An 18,184-nucleotide genomic window follows, 5' to 3' on the forward strand; every position below is an offset into this window, starting at 1 on the left:
CATATATATGGCCAGATTATAGATGGATCAGAAAACTTGACTGATATAGTATTCTTATTTACTGATTTTAAAAATCATACATTTTAAAAGTAGAAAATTAAAAGCAACCCGGACCACAATAGAGTATCAAATAATTTCATCTTTAATGCTACTGTAAATCACAAATATTAAAGTAAAAAATTGATAATTTTGTGCTTATTTCTCCCTTTTGTGAAGCATAGGAAAAGATAAGCATTTCATATTTATTTATTAAGTGAAGATCCTAAGATTGAGAATGTCCGTGATTTTCTTTCAGATTTGATTATCGCAGTCGCTAAGGTGGTGGAGAGTATGCATAATGTGACAGAATTCATCCTCCTGGGTCTTACTCAGAATATGGAGCTTCAGAAAATTTCCTTTGCTGTCTTTTTAATTATATACTTGGTCACCTTGGCAGGAAACCTGCTCATCATGGTCACCATCAGTACCAGCAGGGACCTAGGATCCCCTATGTACTTCTTCCTCTCTTACTTATCCTTCATAGATGGTTGCTGTTCTTCCTCCATGACCCCTAAGATGTTAGCCGACAGTCTTCAAGTGCGAAAAGTCATCTCTTTTCAGGGGTGCATGACTCAAGTCTTTGCTGAGCATTTTTTTGGTGCTGCAGAAATTATCCTTCTCACGGTGATGGCCTATGACCGCTACGTGGCCATCTGCAAACCCCTGCACTACACAACCATCATGAGCCAACAGGTGTGCAGCCTCCTGGTGGGAGTGGCCTGGACCGGAGCCTTTGTCCATGCCACTATTCAGATCCTCTTCACCGTGTGGCTACCTTTCTGTGGCCCCAATGTCATCGATCATTTTATGTGTGACTTGAACCCTTTGTTGAAACTTGTCTGCACGGACACTCATACCCTTGGTCTCTTCGTTGCGGCCAACAGTGGCTTCATCTGCTTATTAAACTTCCTCCTTTTGATGGTTTCCTACGTGGTTATCTTGTACTCTCTAAGGTCCTATAGTGGGGAGGGAAGGCGCAAAGCCCTCTCCACCTGTGTCTCTCATATCACGGTGGTGGTCTTATTCTTTGTGCCTTGCATATTTGTGTACATGCGCCCCGTGGTCACTTTTTCCATTGACAAAGCTGTGGCGGTGTTTTATACAATGATTACACCTATGTTAAACCCTTTAATCTATACTCTTAGAAATGCAGAGGTGAAAAATGCTATGAAGAAGTTCTGGGTCAAAAGGTGATTATAACAGAATCCCAACAGTGTAAAATATGATCTCTTTAAATGATAGAGGGAAAATAGTATAATCTATAAGATTCACAGCCTAGAGAACACTATATGTTAAAATATGTGAATGTTGGCATGCTATTTATTCAATGTTGCACTATTAAAACTAATATAACTTTCCTTGACTGCCTTTGGAATTTTGTTCATGTTCCAAAGTTGGGTAGGTTAAAAATAGTAAAACCCATTCCATATTTTCGTCTATTTCTATCTGAACCTCAGGTCTTAAGGTGGATCTAGGGGTCCTCTAGCACATACAAATGTAGTTGGTGGTATCCTCTTCATAGGCATTTTTCAAATTAAAACAAATCTTTTAGAAAAGCTTTATATAGAGATATTTGGGTAGAAAGAGAAAACTCCCAGGAAACCACTATTATACACTTCCCATATATTCCAGAAACCCTCATGACTGTGGCCTTCCACATCATTGTAGTATATCTGTGACAGTTGATAAGCTTATAACAACACATTATTATCATTCAGAGACCATAGTTTAAGATTGACTCATGGTGTTATGCAGTCTATTCATTATATAATAAAGTATTACTAAATATAGCCAATATACATGTCCAGAATATGTTCATCTTAAATTGGAAAATTGTATCCTTTGACCAAAATCTTCTCATTTACCCCTATCATACTTCTTTGAAACTATCATTTTGTTCTCATTTTTCATGTCATTGCTTTTCTTTCTGAAAATTCTTATTACAGTTTTGGTAACATGATTATACTAATTTTAATGTTTATTATTTTGGTGTAAAAAGTTATTACATCTATAATATTTGACTTTTATTTTAATGTTGATTCCACATAAAAGGCAAGATGTCTATGAATTTGTCTCTCATTGTTGGAGAGTGGTTGGGGCTACACCCCTATACCTAGTTGTGCTTCGGAGTCAGTCCTGGCTCACTGCTAAGGAATCACATGGGGCTGTGGATCAAACCCAGGATCCTCATTAAAACATACATCCCAGCCCTTTGCGCTATCTCCCTGGTCCCAAATTTGGATTTTCTACTAAAATTCCAAATGGCATATATATTATTTTTCTCTGCCTGACTTAAGGGGTATCAGGTGGGAATTCTTCCTGTTTTATACTTGTGTAAGTAGGTTTGTGAAGACTATGACTAGAGGTACTCTGGGGTTGCATATTCAAGTTGTGGTGTAGATCTAATTTTTAAATAGATTTGGTTAAAATGCCAATGAGCATGATGATTGCTGTATCATAATTCAGATGAGGTCTAGTTTTGTAAGAGACTGTCACGATTTTTTTCAAAGTGACTTCTTTATTTGTTAATCCTCTTAATAATTTAATTATTGTGGTCTTATAAAACATCCTGCCTGCATGGCAGAGCCTGGCAAGCTCTCCGTGGCGTGGTGTATTCGATATGCCAAATACAGTAACAATGATGGGTCTCATTCCCCTGGCCCTGAAAGAGCCTCCAATGTGGCACTGCTGGGAAGAACAAGTAAAGAGAGGCTGCTAAAATCTCAGGGCTAGGAGGAATGGAGACATTACTGAGCTTGAGCAAATCAATGATCAACAGGATGACAGTGGCACAGTGGTCTTAAAGCAAGTCTTGAAGTGGTAGTATCAGTTCTCAGACATTTTTTCCTTTCAGTATGGTATGGTTTTTTGCCTATCTATAAAAATTTTAGAGTTTAATATTCATAATATTCATAAAATTTCTTATTGGATTTTTTTTGTTTGTTTTTGGGCCACATCTGGCACTTTTTAAAAAAAATTATTAGTAAATCACCATGAGGTACAGTTACAGACTTACAAACTTTCATGCTCGTGTTTCAGTATACAATGACGAGACCCAACATTGTTGAAGAGGTCAAGTGCCCTACCCACTCTACTATTGCTTTGCCGTCTTGCTGGAATGACTTTTTACTGGAGCAATGAATCCACAAAGTTAATTTTGTGATAATATTGAATTTTTATTTATGAGCATAGAATATGGTTCTATTAAGTTGTTCGTTAAGCTTCTCTGGAGAATTAAGGCTAGTTAAATTGGCATGTTCAGTTGCATTCTCACAGACTGTTCAGTTGGTCAAGTCTTGGGTAGCAGGTTTGGCTATTTTTCAATGAATTCAGTAAGCTTCTAGGGCCTCAATACCAGTGAGGTGGTGCTCTGATGGGTCCCATGGACCGGTTAAGGCAAGATAGCAGGTTTTTGATGAGTACTGATGTGCAGCAGATTGACTTTAAAATTATTTCTCTATTTATTTATAATTAAGGCAATATAATTTACAAAGTTATTCACAGTCAAGTTTTAGGTGTACAATTTTCCATTGCCAATCCCATCATTACCAGTGTCAACTTCCCTCCATCAATGTCCCCAGTTACCTTCCCAGTTCCCACCTTGTCTCCTTGACAGGCACATTTTATTTATTTATTATTTTGGTTTTTTGGGCCACACCAGATGATGCTCAGGGGTTTCTCCTGGATCTGCACTCAGGAAGTACTCATGGATTTTGGGGATTGAACCTAGGTCAGCCACATGGAAGGAAAGCACTCTATCTGCTGTACTATCTCCCCAGCGCTGATATTTTAAAGTTTGGTTGTAGTTTGGATTTCATGCTTTTAGTTTGTTGGTTCTGTGTTTTAGATAGATACACAGATACAATACACCTTTATACCACCATTGTGTCCAAGACCTCTGACACACTTACTTCCTGTCCACCTCTTTTTATTTCCCCACCCTTGGATTCATTCCTTCCCTTTCTCAGTTCTATAATACAAGGATCAGAGTAATATAGGTGCACCCCTTTGATACTTGCATTCCTGTGTACTATCAATCTATATTCCAGTAAGTGAGATCATCTGGTATTTGTCTTTCTTCTTACTTTGCTTGACATGATATCCTCCAGTTCCATCTAAGCTGCAGTGAATCGTATGATTGCATAGTTTCTTGCAGCTGCGTATATTCCACTGTGTATATATACTGAACCTTCATGATCCATTCATCTGTCATCGGAGAGTATCTCACCTGCACGGCAGAGCCTGGCAAGCTACCCATGGTGTATTCAATATGCCAGTGTTGATTCCATATCCTAGCTATTGTGCTAAGTACTGTAATGAGAAATAGTGTGCGTATGTCCTTTTGAATGGATATTTTTTTGTGATAAGAAGTAGAATTCCTGGATCATATGGCAACTCTATTCTTTACTTTTCTGAGAAGTAGTAATACTTTTTTATGTAAGGGTTGAACCAGATAACATTCCCACATCAGTGGATGAGAGTTCTCTTTTCACAGCATCCCCGACAACACAGACTGTTCCTAGTGTTGAAGAACGGTTTCCATGTGCCTGTTTACTTTTCATAACTCTTCTTTGGAGGAACATTTGTTCATTTCCTATCCCCATTTTAATAGGGTTCTTATGCTGTTAATCTTTGTAAGTCCTTTATAGATCTTGGATATTAAACCATTATCCAATGTGCTTAATGAAAATATCTCCTCCCGTTCAGTTGAGTATCACTTAGTTTTAGTTATTTTTCTTTTTCTATGCAGAAACTCTTTAGTGTGATGTGATCCTATTCATTTACTTTTGTTTCTGTTGTCTTTGTCAATGGAACAATGTCATTGAAAACATCTTTGAGATTCAGATCTTGGAGACGTCTGTTGATGTTTTTCTCAATGTATTTTATGAATTCTTGTAGATCTCAAGGTCTTTGATCCATTTTGAGCTGACTTTTGTGTAAAGTCTGAGATATGGCTCTAGGTTTATTTTTTACATGTGGTTATCTAGTTTTTCCAACATTGTTGAAGAGGTTATCAATAGCGCAGTGGGTAGGGCATTCGCCTTGCACGTGGCCAACCCCGGTTCGATTCCTTCACCCGTCTTGGAAAGCCTGACAAGCTACCGAGAGTATCTCACCTGCACGGCAGAGCCTGGCAAGCTACCCATGGTGTATTCAATATGCCAACAACAGTAACAACAAATCTCACACTGGAGATGTTACTGGTGCCCACTTGAACAAATCGATGAGCAACAGGATGACAGTGACAATGACAGTGACACTTGAAGAGGTTATCATTACTCCAGTTCAGGTACCCAGCTCCTTTGTCAAAAATTAGTTGTCCATAGATTTGGGTTTTTTTCTTTAGGTACTTGATTCTAACCCTTTCATCAGAAACTTTATACTTATTCCAATAGCATGCTGTTTTAATTGTTATAGCTGTTTTTGTTTGTTGGCCACACCTAGTTGTGCTTGAAGCTTCAGGACTCACTCCTGGCTCTGTATTCAGAAATCACTCCTTGGGGCATTATGAGATGTCAGGGATCAAACGGGTCCATGGAATGCAAAGAAAGTTCTGTACGCACTTTACTTTCTCTCTGGTCCCAGTGATTATTATTACTATCACTTCACAGTATGGTGTCAAATTAGGCTATGATATGCCTCCCAATTCTTATTTCTCAATATGGTTTTGGATATTTGTTTTAGGAATCCATACACATTTCTTACTATTGCAAGTCCTTGAAGAATATTATCTGAATTTTGGTGGAAATTGTATTGAAACTATATAATAATTTAGATAAGACAGTTATTTGACAATGTTAATTCTTCTAATCCATGACATGAAGTATTTTCCATTTTCGTCTTCCATTTATTTTTTAAGCTAATAATTTTCAAGGTATAGATATCACATTTTAGTTAATTTGTTTCCTAGGTGCTTGATGTTTTGGACACTTTGATTAGCCTTTTTGATCTCTTTCTTTTTAGTTCCATATTTGTATATAGGAATGTGACAGATTTTTGTCTGTTAACTTGCTAGCTCGCTACTTTTCTGCATTTTTTGTATTTATTAATTAATTTTTTTCTGTATTTTTTTTCTAGGAATTCCACCTTCTCTAGAGCTTGGACTGGAGCGATGACATGGCAGGTAGGGTGTTTGCCTTGTACATGGCTGACCTGGGTTTGATTTCTCCGTCCCTCTCAAAGAGCCTGGCAAGTTACCGAGAGTATCCTGCCCGCATGTCAGAGCCTGGCAAGCTACCCATGGCGTATTAGATATGCCAAAAACAGGAACAACAAGTCTCCCAATGGAGATGTTACTGGTGCCTGCTCGAGCAAATAGATGAACAACAGGTCCACAGTGTTACATTGCCATTTAAAAAGTCCTCTGATTACTTTATGCATAGTAATATCTCATTTACTGTATTAATACTCTCTGTATTGTTTAACAGTGATCATGTTAGAACTACCTGTTTACATACACATAAATATAAAGTTAGATTTTGACACATAAAATTTGTTTAGCAGGGCATTATTAGATGAAAGGAAGAGAAGAGTATTTTGCTATGCCAAAGTAGAGAGAGATTAGTGCTAAATTATTGGCATTGGTATAAAAAACAGCATCAATATTTTATTTTTGATTGACTTTACTGTGTTTTTCTCATTGATTCCTTAACGGTTTCCAGGCCATTTTTTTCTTTATTATATTATTTAAGTCCTAAATATTTGGCTGGTCAAGTAGATTTTTATTTTACATGTAAATGTTTTATAGTTTTGTGGGAAGTCCCAGGGAATTTAATTAAGCAAAAATTAGTCCTGGATGCATCCCAATGGTAGGACACTATGGTTAATATTATTAGATATAAACTCTTTGATCTTTGTCCTTACTGGGTAAAAAAATGATATACTCATTTTATTTTTGTTTCTGAATTTTTTATTAGAGAATCACTGTGATGTTCAGTTACAAACTTATGAACTTTTGTGTTTGCATTTCACTCATACAGTGATCATTTACCCATCCCTACACCAGTGCCCATTCTCCTCCACCAATGATCCCAGTATCCCCCACCCCATCCCCCACCACCACACCCTACCTCTGTGGCAGAGCATTCCGTAGTGATATATTCTTAAGAACTAAGACATTTATCACAGAAGATGAATTATAAAGCTTAATAATTGATATAAAAATGGCAGAAGAAAGTACTCTCTGAATGTAAAGTATAATATTTGACCATAGCAACAATGTAGAATGAGAAGAGACAAACATCTAAATGGTAGTTTTTCTTTATTGAAGGTACTAGAAGAAGAGTCTACAAAATACTTTTTGATAAAATAGCTAGTTGTTATGTTCTTATTTAAGCTTGCTTTTATTTTTACAATTTTGATAAGTTATCCAAACTTAAAAGTATTTTCTATCAAATAGTGAATATGTATTGCATGTGCTTGCTTTGAAATTAATTTGAAATAGACCTGCAGGGCAAGTAATATTTCTTGAAGTATTTGGAGAATTCCATTGGGAAAATGAACAGACAGAGTCACAAGGCATCAAATATTATTAGTATGGAATAATGAAGGCAGCCTTTGCCCTCCACAAAGAAGGAAGAAGAATTTCTGGCTTCTAATGAATGTGATTAAATATTCTCTTTCATATTGTGAGAAAGTTCCTGAAAAGTAGGACTTGATTAGTAGTGCAAAATTGATTTTGCAGCCAAGCAAATTATTTTCTTCAGCTGCAAACCACATCATTTGAATTTTAATAAATGAGAAGTTAAAATTCTGGCCATGCAGAGGCTTTAAAGTCAGTGAATTTGGTTGTCAATTAAAGTTTTATTATTCAAAAATATTCAACTTCAGAAAATCAGTCTTCCTTCTAATAAACTACTTTTTTTTGGCTATACTTAAATTCATAGAGGGAAATATATAGCACTTGTATCACATGTCATCCTGTTGATCGATTTGCTTGAGCAGGCACCAGTAACGTCTCCATTTGTCTCTGTCGCGTGCTAGTGTAGCCCAATGACACCTGCTCGCTCCAGGAACAGGAAGAGCCTCAAATTGTTCACTCAGGATTTTGACGAAGAAGTCTGACCATCTTGCTGGTGGGTGGCCACGTGGTCTTTTGACGTCCCATGGAATCCAGTAGGTAACAGCTCTAGTCCAGCAGTCATCTCTGAATCACATTACATGTCTGGCCCATCTGATTTTTGATGCCTTGGCAAACAAGACAGCGTCCCTGATTCTTGAGTGTCGATGGAGGTTGGAAATCCGGATTCCTTCTCTCACTTGAGTGATACCCCTAGCATAGCTCTTTCGATTCCTCTTTGGGAAACCCGAATAGCATTCTCATCCTGCTTGCATAGGGCCCAGGTCTCTGAGGTGTATGTTAGTGCAGGAAGAACAGTGGAGTCGAAAAGATGTGCCCATAGCCGGAGATTCTTCATCCTCTTAACCACTTCTTTGATGCTCTTGAAGGCATTCCACGCTGCTCTCTTCCTTCTGTGCAGTTCTGGTGCCAAGCCATTCCTCATGTTGAGTTCTCCACCCAGGTACACATAGCTGCTGCATTTGGAGATGTTCATTCCATTGAGAGCAAATGGAACGTCAGGGACTAGTTCATTTTTCATGAACATTGTTTTGCTGAGACTTAGCTGCAGTCTGACCTTTCTACACTTGTAGTTTCACGTACTGGGGGAAAAGACAGTTGGGATGGAGAAGTAAATGATGATTTGAGAGATTACTATAGCGATGGGAAATGCATGCTGAATAGTAGACTAAGGACCAAAAACGAGGGCCTCTTAGTATCTGTATTGCAAACCATAATGCCCCAAAGTAGGGAGAGAGTAAGAAGGAATGCGTCTGCCACAGAGGCAGGGGGTGGGATAGGGTGGGAGTGGTGAGAGAGATACTGGGAACATTGGTGACGGAAAATGTGCACTGGTGGAGGGATGGGTGCTTGATCATTGTATGAATTAAACTTAATCTTGAAAGTTTTTAACTGTATCTCCTGATGATTCAATAAAATAAATGTAACAGAATCTAAGATCTGCTTAGTAGAATGGAGTTTACCAGAGTAGAGAGATGGGGGAAGTGGTCTTTGTATGATGAGGTAGGAGTTGGGAAGATGATGATGAAGAAACTTTGAAACAAGGTGGAGGGAAACAGGCACTCTGCTGCTGAGTTCTGATGTTGGAATATTGTATGGATGAGTCCCTGACATTAACAGTACTGTAAAATTGTTAATCATGGTGGCTAAAACAAGAAAAATTATAGTAATATGAACAATGGTGACTGATTAGATTTCAGAAAGAAATTGGAAGCACTGAAGAAAAGGCATTTATTATCTTAGCATATAGATGAACCATCATGAGTAAATACCATAAGAAATCAGATGGTCAACATGTTTCTGATTGATTCATCAAATGAAAATATGGAGTATGTTTGGAGTATGTTAGTGAAAACTTGAGGAAAAGTGATCCTTTATTCTAAACATTAGTAGCATTACTAATCATACGGTGAGTTTTTGTTCTTTAGTTTGAAAGTCTTATTTGTGAACTCATTTAAAATGTATGAGCTGTCTTAATGTAGTCTTGAATATTAAATATTTTCTTCATGTATAGTCTATCGCATTAAGAATTTACTCTTAATTTTAAGAAGTAAAATAGAAAACTTCCTGTATACTAATTAGATATAGATGTTATTTTGTAAAGTAGGAATATATTAATGGCAACACTTGTTTAATCATGTGATCTTATCTTTACATATCAATCACTAAGAGTAAAGAATCATCATTTTCTACGTTTTTCTATTGATAGAAATTCTGTGATTCACAATACTGTTGGTTTCTCATGCACATAATTCCAACACCACACCATCACTAGTATATCCACCTTACTGCCCCAAGAGGAATCATGCCATTCATTAGTAGCTTCAATAAATATCAGAAGGCATTTTGACAAATTTAAAAGATATATTTTGAAGAGTGAAAGATTGAATTAAGTTTGTTTTACTTTCAAAGATATCTTTCTTGTTTATGGACAAACTACTTCTGTGTCTTACATTATTACTTATATAAACAGTGGGCTGGAGCAATAGCACAGCGGTAGGGCATTTGCCTTGCACACAGCAGACCCGGGTTCAATTCCTCCATTCCTCTTGGAGAGCCCGGCAAGCTCCTGAGAGTATCTTGTCTGCACGGCAGAGCCTGGCAAGCAACCCGTGGCGTATTTGACATGCCAAAATTTGGATATGGATATGAGACAAACAAGTCTCATAATGGAGACATTGCTGGTGCCCGCTCGAGCAAATTGATGAGCAACGGGATGACAGTGACAGACAGTGACAGTGATATAAACAGTTGGATGCATGGATCAACGTGACCAACTTTGTTCTCTTAGGGCTCAAGCAAAATCTAAAGGAACTGAAATCCTCTTTACTTTATTCTGCTCTTTTGGCTTTGATGGGCAGCAACCTCACTGCTGTGACTATAACTGTCAGCAGGACCCAGGACTCACCTATGTACATTTTTCTTTCCTGGCCTGTTTTATCATTTATGGTGCAATGATTTCCCTCAAACTTATTTCAAATTTATTCTTTGGAGAAGATACCACATCCTTCAAATTTTGTATGGTTCAGCTCTTTGTAGGGTACTTTTGCTGCGGATCAGAGGTCTTGATTCTGTTGGCCATGGCTATGACTGCTATGTGTCTATCTGTCAGCCTTTGCCTTACTTGGTTATCATGAGGCAATGGGTGTGTGTGGTGCTGCAGGTAGCATCCTGGATTGGAGGTTTTCTGAACTCAGTTCTTCAACTCAGCACGATGTGCAGAAGGGAGGTAGTTACACTGGTAATAGATCTGTGTTGGAATTATGTACATGAAAACCATTATTAACAATATTAAAAGTCACAGGACCTCAATTAAAAAACAGATGGGTTTCTTACAGTTCTTATTCTAATTTTTTAAGTCAACCTATAATCAGTATTTTAAATCTAATAATATACTTTCCATGCTCTGTACTGCCCGGCAAGGTTTGTCTCATATCCATGTGTTCAACCACTCTTGATCTTATGCGTCATTTTCCTGCTTCCTTTCGGGCACAATGACAAGACAGCAGCTTCGGCTTCTCAGGGTTCTTTCAGTGTTGGGGATTTTCACCTGTAATAGTGTTTTCTAAGAAATTTCCTTCTTATCGCTTGCATTTCAGTTTAAACAAGTTTTAAAAACTATCATTTCTGTCTATCCTTTCCATGGTAGATTCTCCCTCATATTTTTTGTTACAGAATCTGAATTTTCTCTTATAAGCCGGGTGACCCAATTATAATTGTCTTATTAAGATTTTTGCTTTTGGATTCTCTGTCTCTCTTATAAAAATAAGATCAAGCAATGATAGTTGGAATTGATCACTGTGGACAAGAACTGAGTGCTGAAAGGAAGTAAAGGGATAGACATGCTAACCACTCAGTACCTGTGTTGCAAACAATAATACACAGAAGGAGAGAGAGAGACAGAGACAGAGAGAGACAGAGAGAATAAAAGTGCCTTCCATGAGGCAGGCTGGGGGGCAGTGGGTTTGGGAGGAGGGAAAGGTGACATGATGGGTACACCAATGAAGGGATAAGTGTTGGAACGTTGATGGCTGAAACCCAATCATGAACAACTTTGTGTATCTCATGGTGATTCAATAAAATACTTAAGTAAATAAACAAAAGGTAGCACATACACACGTATATGTATATCTACATACATACATATATATTTCACTGTCACTGTCATCCTGTTGCTCATCGATTTGTTCCAGCAGTACCAGTAATGTCTCTCATTGTGAGACTTATTGTTACTGTTTTTGGCATATCCAGTATGACACGGGTAGCTTGCCAGGTTCTGCCATGTGGGCGAGATACTCTTGGTAGCTTGCCAGGCTCTCCGAGAGGGGTGGAGGAATCAAACATGGGTCAGCCATGTGAAAGGCAAATGCCCTACCCCTGTGTTATCACTCCAGCCCCCGTATATATTTAAAGAGAATAAAAAGATACTACTGTGGGAAGGACATTTTTCCTACACACAGTGTACTTGGGTTTGGTCTCTGGAATTGCATGTGGTCCCCTGAACACTGCTAGGATTAATTTCTGAGTGCAAACCAGGAGTAACCCCTGATTATTGCCAGGTGTATCCCCTCACCCACCACCTAAATAAATATGGTCAGTAAGGTAGAGCTGTTAACTGGATTTTTCTCAGTTTCAGTAATAAGTATATCCCTAGGTTCATGGGATTTACAAAATAGGTAAATACAACTTAAAAAAAATAATTGGATGAAAATGTGGTACCTCTAAATTGTAGACAAAATTTTATTTTTTTCTAAAGTTACACTTACAGGCAAACAGGAAATGTGTACTATTGATAAAAAGAAGGAAAATTTTGCTATGGCAAGTGGGAAAATAAGTGATAAAATAACATTCCTTAGAACAAATAAAAGGGCTAATGTTTTATTTTAGATTAAAAAGTTATTATGATTCTGAAACTGTGTTTTTCATTTTGTTACCTCTCACCAAAGTCTTCAGACTGTGATTCTTTTAATAGTATTTTTGCATACAAATATTATTTTAAAATTGAGTGGGAAACCAGTTGAGTGTGAAGCAGTGTAAAACAGTCTTGGAGACAGTCCAATTGCATCATCTGGTGATATATTGGTCTGAAGATATAAAGGTCCCAAGACCTTTCATCCTTTTAGGGAGCAGATGCTGTTCTCTTCACAACAGATAGAATTCTTCCAGGAGGAGCAATGAATATCTTTAGAAATTAATGAAAACATTTCTTGGTAAAGCAGCTGGGCCTTGTTGTCCTTTTTGACAAATTATCCTAGTATGGAAAAGTTTTGGTTTTCTGTTCCTCTCATGGAACTCCTTTTAAATAGATCTACAATGCTAATAACGACCTCATAAAATATTCCAAGCCTATATTATTAAAATACGCAGAAAGTCATGTGAAATCTAATGCATCCTTAAATAATGGTGCATAGAAGCTGTCCCCTGCCATAAAGGTCTGCACAGATGGAAGTGACACGTCCAGATCCTTAAGGGTGATTAAAAATTTTTCCTGATCATTGTGAACAAGTCTCCAAAAGGTAAATCTAGAGCAATGAAAAGTACAAGTCAAACTTAAATTCTGCTATGTCTGTATTTTATGGGAAATTATTAGAACTTGAGTTTATAAGTATTAAAATGCTAACAATCCTTTTGGCAGCTCTTTCACAGGATCTTTGAAGTCCATAAAACTAGTTCATAATTTCATTCCTGCCTGTCTCTGAAAAATGTAGAACTTTGAGAAATAATACTGGGCTTGTTTCTACAATGATACAATGGGGTGAATATACTGGCTACATTAAAGATGAAATTTTAGACAGTAAGCATGATTTTATGTATGTATGTGAATGAATAATATATACATTCTGTGAATACAGAACAAAAGTCTTTGTAACTACAATATAGCTTTTTATGTGCAATTTTGCATACCAATTGATAAGTGTTTTTCTTGCAATATTACTATTCCCTTTTATTAAAATGCTTTGTTTCAAGTGAAACAAAAATATTAATATTTGTTTTCTGATTTGTTTCTCTGAATTAAGAGGGATAAAAGCTTAAGATATAGGGTCATATGTACACATTGAAGCATCAAATATTTTGTTACCCTGTACTACATAGATTTTTATATGATTAGCTTATTGGATTCTCACAGAAATTACTAACCACATAATATCTCCTATAAATTTGCAAAATATTCCTCAAAATAATAACTTAAAAATATTAAATTAAATATATTTTTATTGGTTTAGTAATATGCTTTATAATGAGGTGTAACTTTTCTCCCTGTGTCTACATATATCTCTTTATCTAATCAATTTTTGTGCCAGAGTGCTATGGATGCTCTGAATAATATAAAACTGGTTCTGCAAGTCTATTAATTATTAATCATATGTCTTATGTGTGTAAAAGTCCAGGAAATTAGACTCTGATTTTCATGACATATATGCAAAGGCTCTTTGAGTTAGCAGAGAGACATGTAGAAGCAGATTTTATGTCAACCAGCTAAATAAAGAAATATTTAAGGGAACTTCAGTATAATGGAGAAATGTGGAAATCAGGAAAGTTGTTAGGATTTATATGGAACTTGTCATGAATAAATAAAGAGTCAGTATTTAATGCATAACTTTCACTGTATCACTCTCATCCCGTTGCTCATCTATTTACTCAAGCATGTACCAGTAACGTCTCCATTGTGAGACTTCTTACTGTTTTTGGCATATTGAATACACCATGGGTAGTTTGCCAGCATAACTTTAACATATGCATTTACATGGAAAGTAGATTTATGGTGAGGTTCTTTCCCACCCTTTTATCATCTTTTGATACGATCCTTGCATAAACTTGAAGTCTCAGAGAATTGGTGGGTGTTCTGAGGTGGTTAGGAGTCTACTTTATTTGAAAAATGTGATATAATGTTAAGTTCATTTGCCAGTTGAGAAGGAGTTTGAAGATTAAATGTACAAAGCAACTTTCTATACTATTTCCCATTATTTTGAGAGGTGAATTTTTTAAGGTCTCTAAAACTAGCACATAAAAAATTGACAAAATTAAAAATGAGAAAGGAGAACTTCAGTTCTCTAAAGAGGAAAAACTGAGACAGAATTAATTTAGAGGATTGTAGGTGATGAATTTTGGGAGTTATCTTTGAACCCCAAATTGGGTATTTATATTTTTTAATGTAGCAAAAATACATTATTGAAATTTGCTCAAGGGAGTGGTATTGATCTGAATAGCAGTTAAAGATTATTGTTATGCAGGAACATAAAAATAGATTTTTAGAGCTAACATAAAAATAGAGAAATCTCAGTAGGTTATTATAGTGAAACAAGAAACAGGAAGTAGCGAACCTGATTAAAATTGGGATATTTTAACTGGACAAAGCAATGTAATGAAGTAAAGGGGGGTGCTAAGATCACTCAACTCGAGTATAAGGAGAAATATACATAGAAGATATGAAATTGAAGGGGGAAGTAAGAAGATGAGGAAGGGGCCAGAGTGATTGTACAACAGCAGGGCACTTAGCTTGCACATGACTGACCTGGGTTTGATCCCTTTATATAATCCCCAGAGCCCACTAGGAATGATACCTTAGTGCAGTACCTGGAGTCAGCCCTGAGCATCAGTGACTGTGGCCCAAACATCAAAACCTAGAAAAAGGAAAAAAGAACATAAGAAAGGAGGTGACAGGGGAAACTGGGTTAAAGGCCTCCGATATATATGTAATGTGGAGAAATGATAGAGCATATATTTAAACCATGTAGTCAACAAAACTGAAAACCTGGGGTCAAAATTACAACAAAATTCAAAATGTGCCTGTCAAGGTGACAGTCTGGTGGAGTTAGGTAGGAGGGAGCTTGGGAACATTGGTGAAAGAAAGTTGACACTGGTGGTGGGATTGCTGCTAGGACATTATGTGTCTAAAATTCAACTGGCAATGACTTAGTAAATTGTGGTCCTTAAATAAAATTAGTTATAAAATATTTAAAAATTGGAATTTTTAAAAATAAATGTTTTTAAAGTGTAAATAATGTGTAAAGAATACAGAAAATATATAGTATCAGTTTAATAATATCAGCACCATTTAATGAGATAGAGAATGAATAGGATTCAATTTACTGTGTAAAATCAAAATATTTTAATAAGTTATAAATTGATATTAATTTGAAAATGTTACTAACCTAGTTAGTAACACACATAAATATTTATAAATTATTCTTCAGCTTTGAATATATAAATTACCTTAGTGTTCTTTTTCTTAAAATTAGACTTTTGTGACTTGATATATAGTGAATCTTTCCTTGAAATTAGTGGCCTTTCTATCCTCCCTCATTCTCTGACTTTAATGTTTAACCATGAAGTTAAAATCCACCATTTCTTTGGAAAGTCTTCTTACATCCTCTCATGCTGATTTAGATGCTCTAGCACTGAGAGACATTATTCCAAACAAACACATTATAGTGCATACATCATACATCACTGTCATCCCATTGCTCATCGATTTGCTTGAACAGGCACCAGCAATGTCTCCATTGTGAGACTTGTTATAGTGATATTTATTAAATTATTCTTTAATAGTTTGAATTTATTGGTCTGTTCCTTAATGGTCTGACAATATATATTAGATTACTAGCTGTAGTGAATTATGTCTCATTCACTGTGGTAATTTCAATGTACACAGCATATTTGTCACAAGTAGATTATGAAATTGTGTGAATGTGTGTGTGTGTGCGTGTGTGTGTGTGTGTGTGGTGCAAGATATCAAATTTCGAGTTTTGTGCATGGAAAACATGCTTTCTTTCACTGAAGTAAGATCCCTGGCCCATGCACCTGTTTTGATGAAAGAAATAAAATATTGGACTTAAAACATTTCAATCTTTTTCCTTTTACAGGTAATCTGTTTCTAATATTTAAAGTCAGCTCTGGTAAGAACTAGATGGAACCAGGGTAATGGAACCTAGAAACAACGTGACCCACTTTGTCCTCCTGGGCCTCACACAGAATCCAAAGGAGCAGAAATTCCTTTTTGTCTTATTCTTGTTCCTCTACATTTTGACCATGGTGGGAAACCTTCTCATTGTTGTGACCGTCATTTTTAGTAAGACTCTGGGTACGCCAATGTACTTCTTTCTTGCTAGTTTATCATTTATGGATGTCATTTATTCTACCTCTATCTCTCCCAACTTGATTTCAAACTTGTTCCTTGGGAAAAAAACCATATCCTTCCAATCTTGTATGATCCAGCTATTTACAGAGCACTTTTTCGGTGGATCAGAGGTCTTTCTTCTGTTGGTGATGGCCTATGACCGTTACGTGGCCATCTGTAAGCCTTTGCATTACTTGGTTATCATGAGGCAATGGGTGTGTGTGGTGCTGCTGATAGTGTCCTGGATTGGAGGTTTCCTGCACTCAGTAATTCAGCTCAGCACTATTTACGGACTTCCATTTTGTGGTCCCAACATTATTGATCACTTCTTCTGTGATATGTATCCCTTACTGAAGCTTGTCTGTACTGACACCTATGTCATCGGCCTCTTGGTTGCGGCCAACGGAGGAGTCATCTGTTCTATTGTGTTCCTGCTCTTGCTCATCTCGTACGTTGTCATCTTGTATTCCCTGAAGAACCTGAGTCAGGAAGGGAGGCGGAAAGCCCTGCAGACCTGCGTCTCCCACATCACGGTGGTGGTTCTCTTCTTTGTTCCCTGCATTTTCATGTATGGAAGACCTGCTAGGACCTTCCCTGTGGACAAATCATTGAGTGTATTTTATACAGTCATAACGCCCATGTTGAACCCTTTAATTTACACTCTGAGAAATTCAGAGATGACAAATGCTATGAAGAAACTCTGGAAAATAAAAGTAAATTTAGGTAATCAGTAGGTCTGTGGTCCACCAGGAAGTGAGTCATTTGATATTTGGTCCATTCCTTTGATTGCAGAAGTCTTCTTAAATATTATGCACATTCTCCTTTCAGAAAAGTTTCTTAAGCATAATAAAAATACTGCAAAAATCTAAACTTCATAATAGAGTGTTTATGACCACACTAGAAATGTCTAATGCATATACACTAAGGAATAAGATTTTCTATTGCATTAGTAAAGAAATTTTTATATAGTTATGTTAATTTTAATCAATTGGTGGAGCTATCATAGACAACTCTAATTTTTCTTTTGGCAGCTCTGCATGGCAACTTTCAAATATGCTATAGAGTATTGTTAACTATAACCGCCATACTGTACATTATATCACTATGGCTTCTTTATTATATATCATTTCAATTTGTACTTTAACCCCTTTACTCATTTTGTTTTACTGAATCCCTCATCCTCCTGTATCCATTTTGCAAGCACCTAGCAGTGCTCTGTTTAACAGCTTGTCTTGGTTGGTTTTTTGTTTTGTTGGTTTTAGATTCTACATCTAAGTGAGATTGTAAGCATTTATCTTTGACTAATTTCAATTAGCGTAATGTCCTCAAGGCTAATTCATGTTGAAGAAAATGGCAGTATTTCATTATTTTTTATGAATAAGTAGCATTCAGTGATATAAGTAATCTTTTATATAATTGAGGTATTTGCTATTTTGTGGAATGAAGTC

At 36.6% G+C, this 18,184-nt stretch overlaps 2 protein-coding genes across 2 annotated transcripts; both read left to right on the plus strand.

Annotated features, from left to right (window-relative positions):
* Positions 1 to 318: 318 nt before the first annotated feature.
* On the plus strand, positions 319 to 1,233 carry LOC101537794 (olfactory receptor 4C12). The gene has a single exon (XM_004621914.3). The coding sequence runs from the start codon at positions 331 to 333 to the stop codon at positions 1,231 to 1,233; it is 903 nt and encodes a 300-aa protein (XP_004621971.1). The 5' UTR covers positions 319 to 330.
* A 15,295-nt stretch (positions 1,234 to 16,528) lies between these two features.
* On the plus strand, positions 16,529 to 17,470 carry LOC129405713 (olfactory receptor 4A47-like). Its single transcript, XM_055142848.1, has one exon. It carries the CDS (start codon positions 16,541 to 16,543, stop codon positions 17,468 to 17,470), a length of 930 nt encoding a protein of 309 aa, XP_054998823.1. The 5' UTR covers positions 16,529 to 16,540.
* Positions 17,471 to 18,184: the final 714 nt, after the last annotated feature.

The sequence above is a fragment of the Sorex araneus genome, chromosome 6 (assembly GCF_027595985.1).
Source record: "Sorex araneus isolate mSorAra2 chromosome 6, mSorAra2.pri, whole genome shotgun sequence".
NCBI classification, from domain to species: Eukaryota; Metazoa; Chordata; class Mammalia; order Eulipotyphla; family Soricidae; genus Sorex; species Sorex araneus.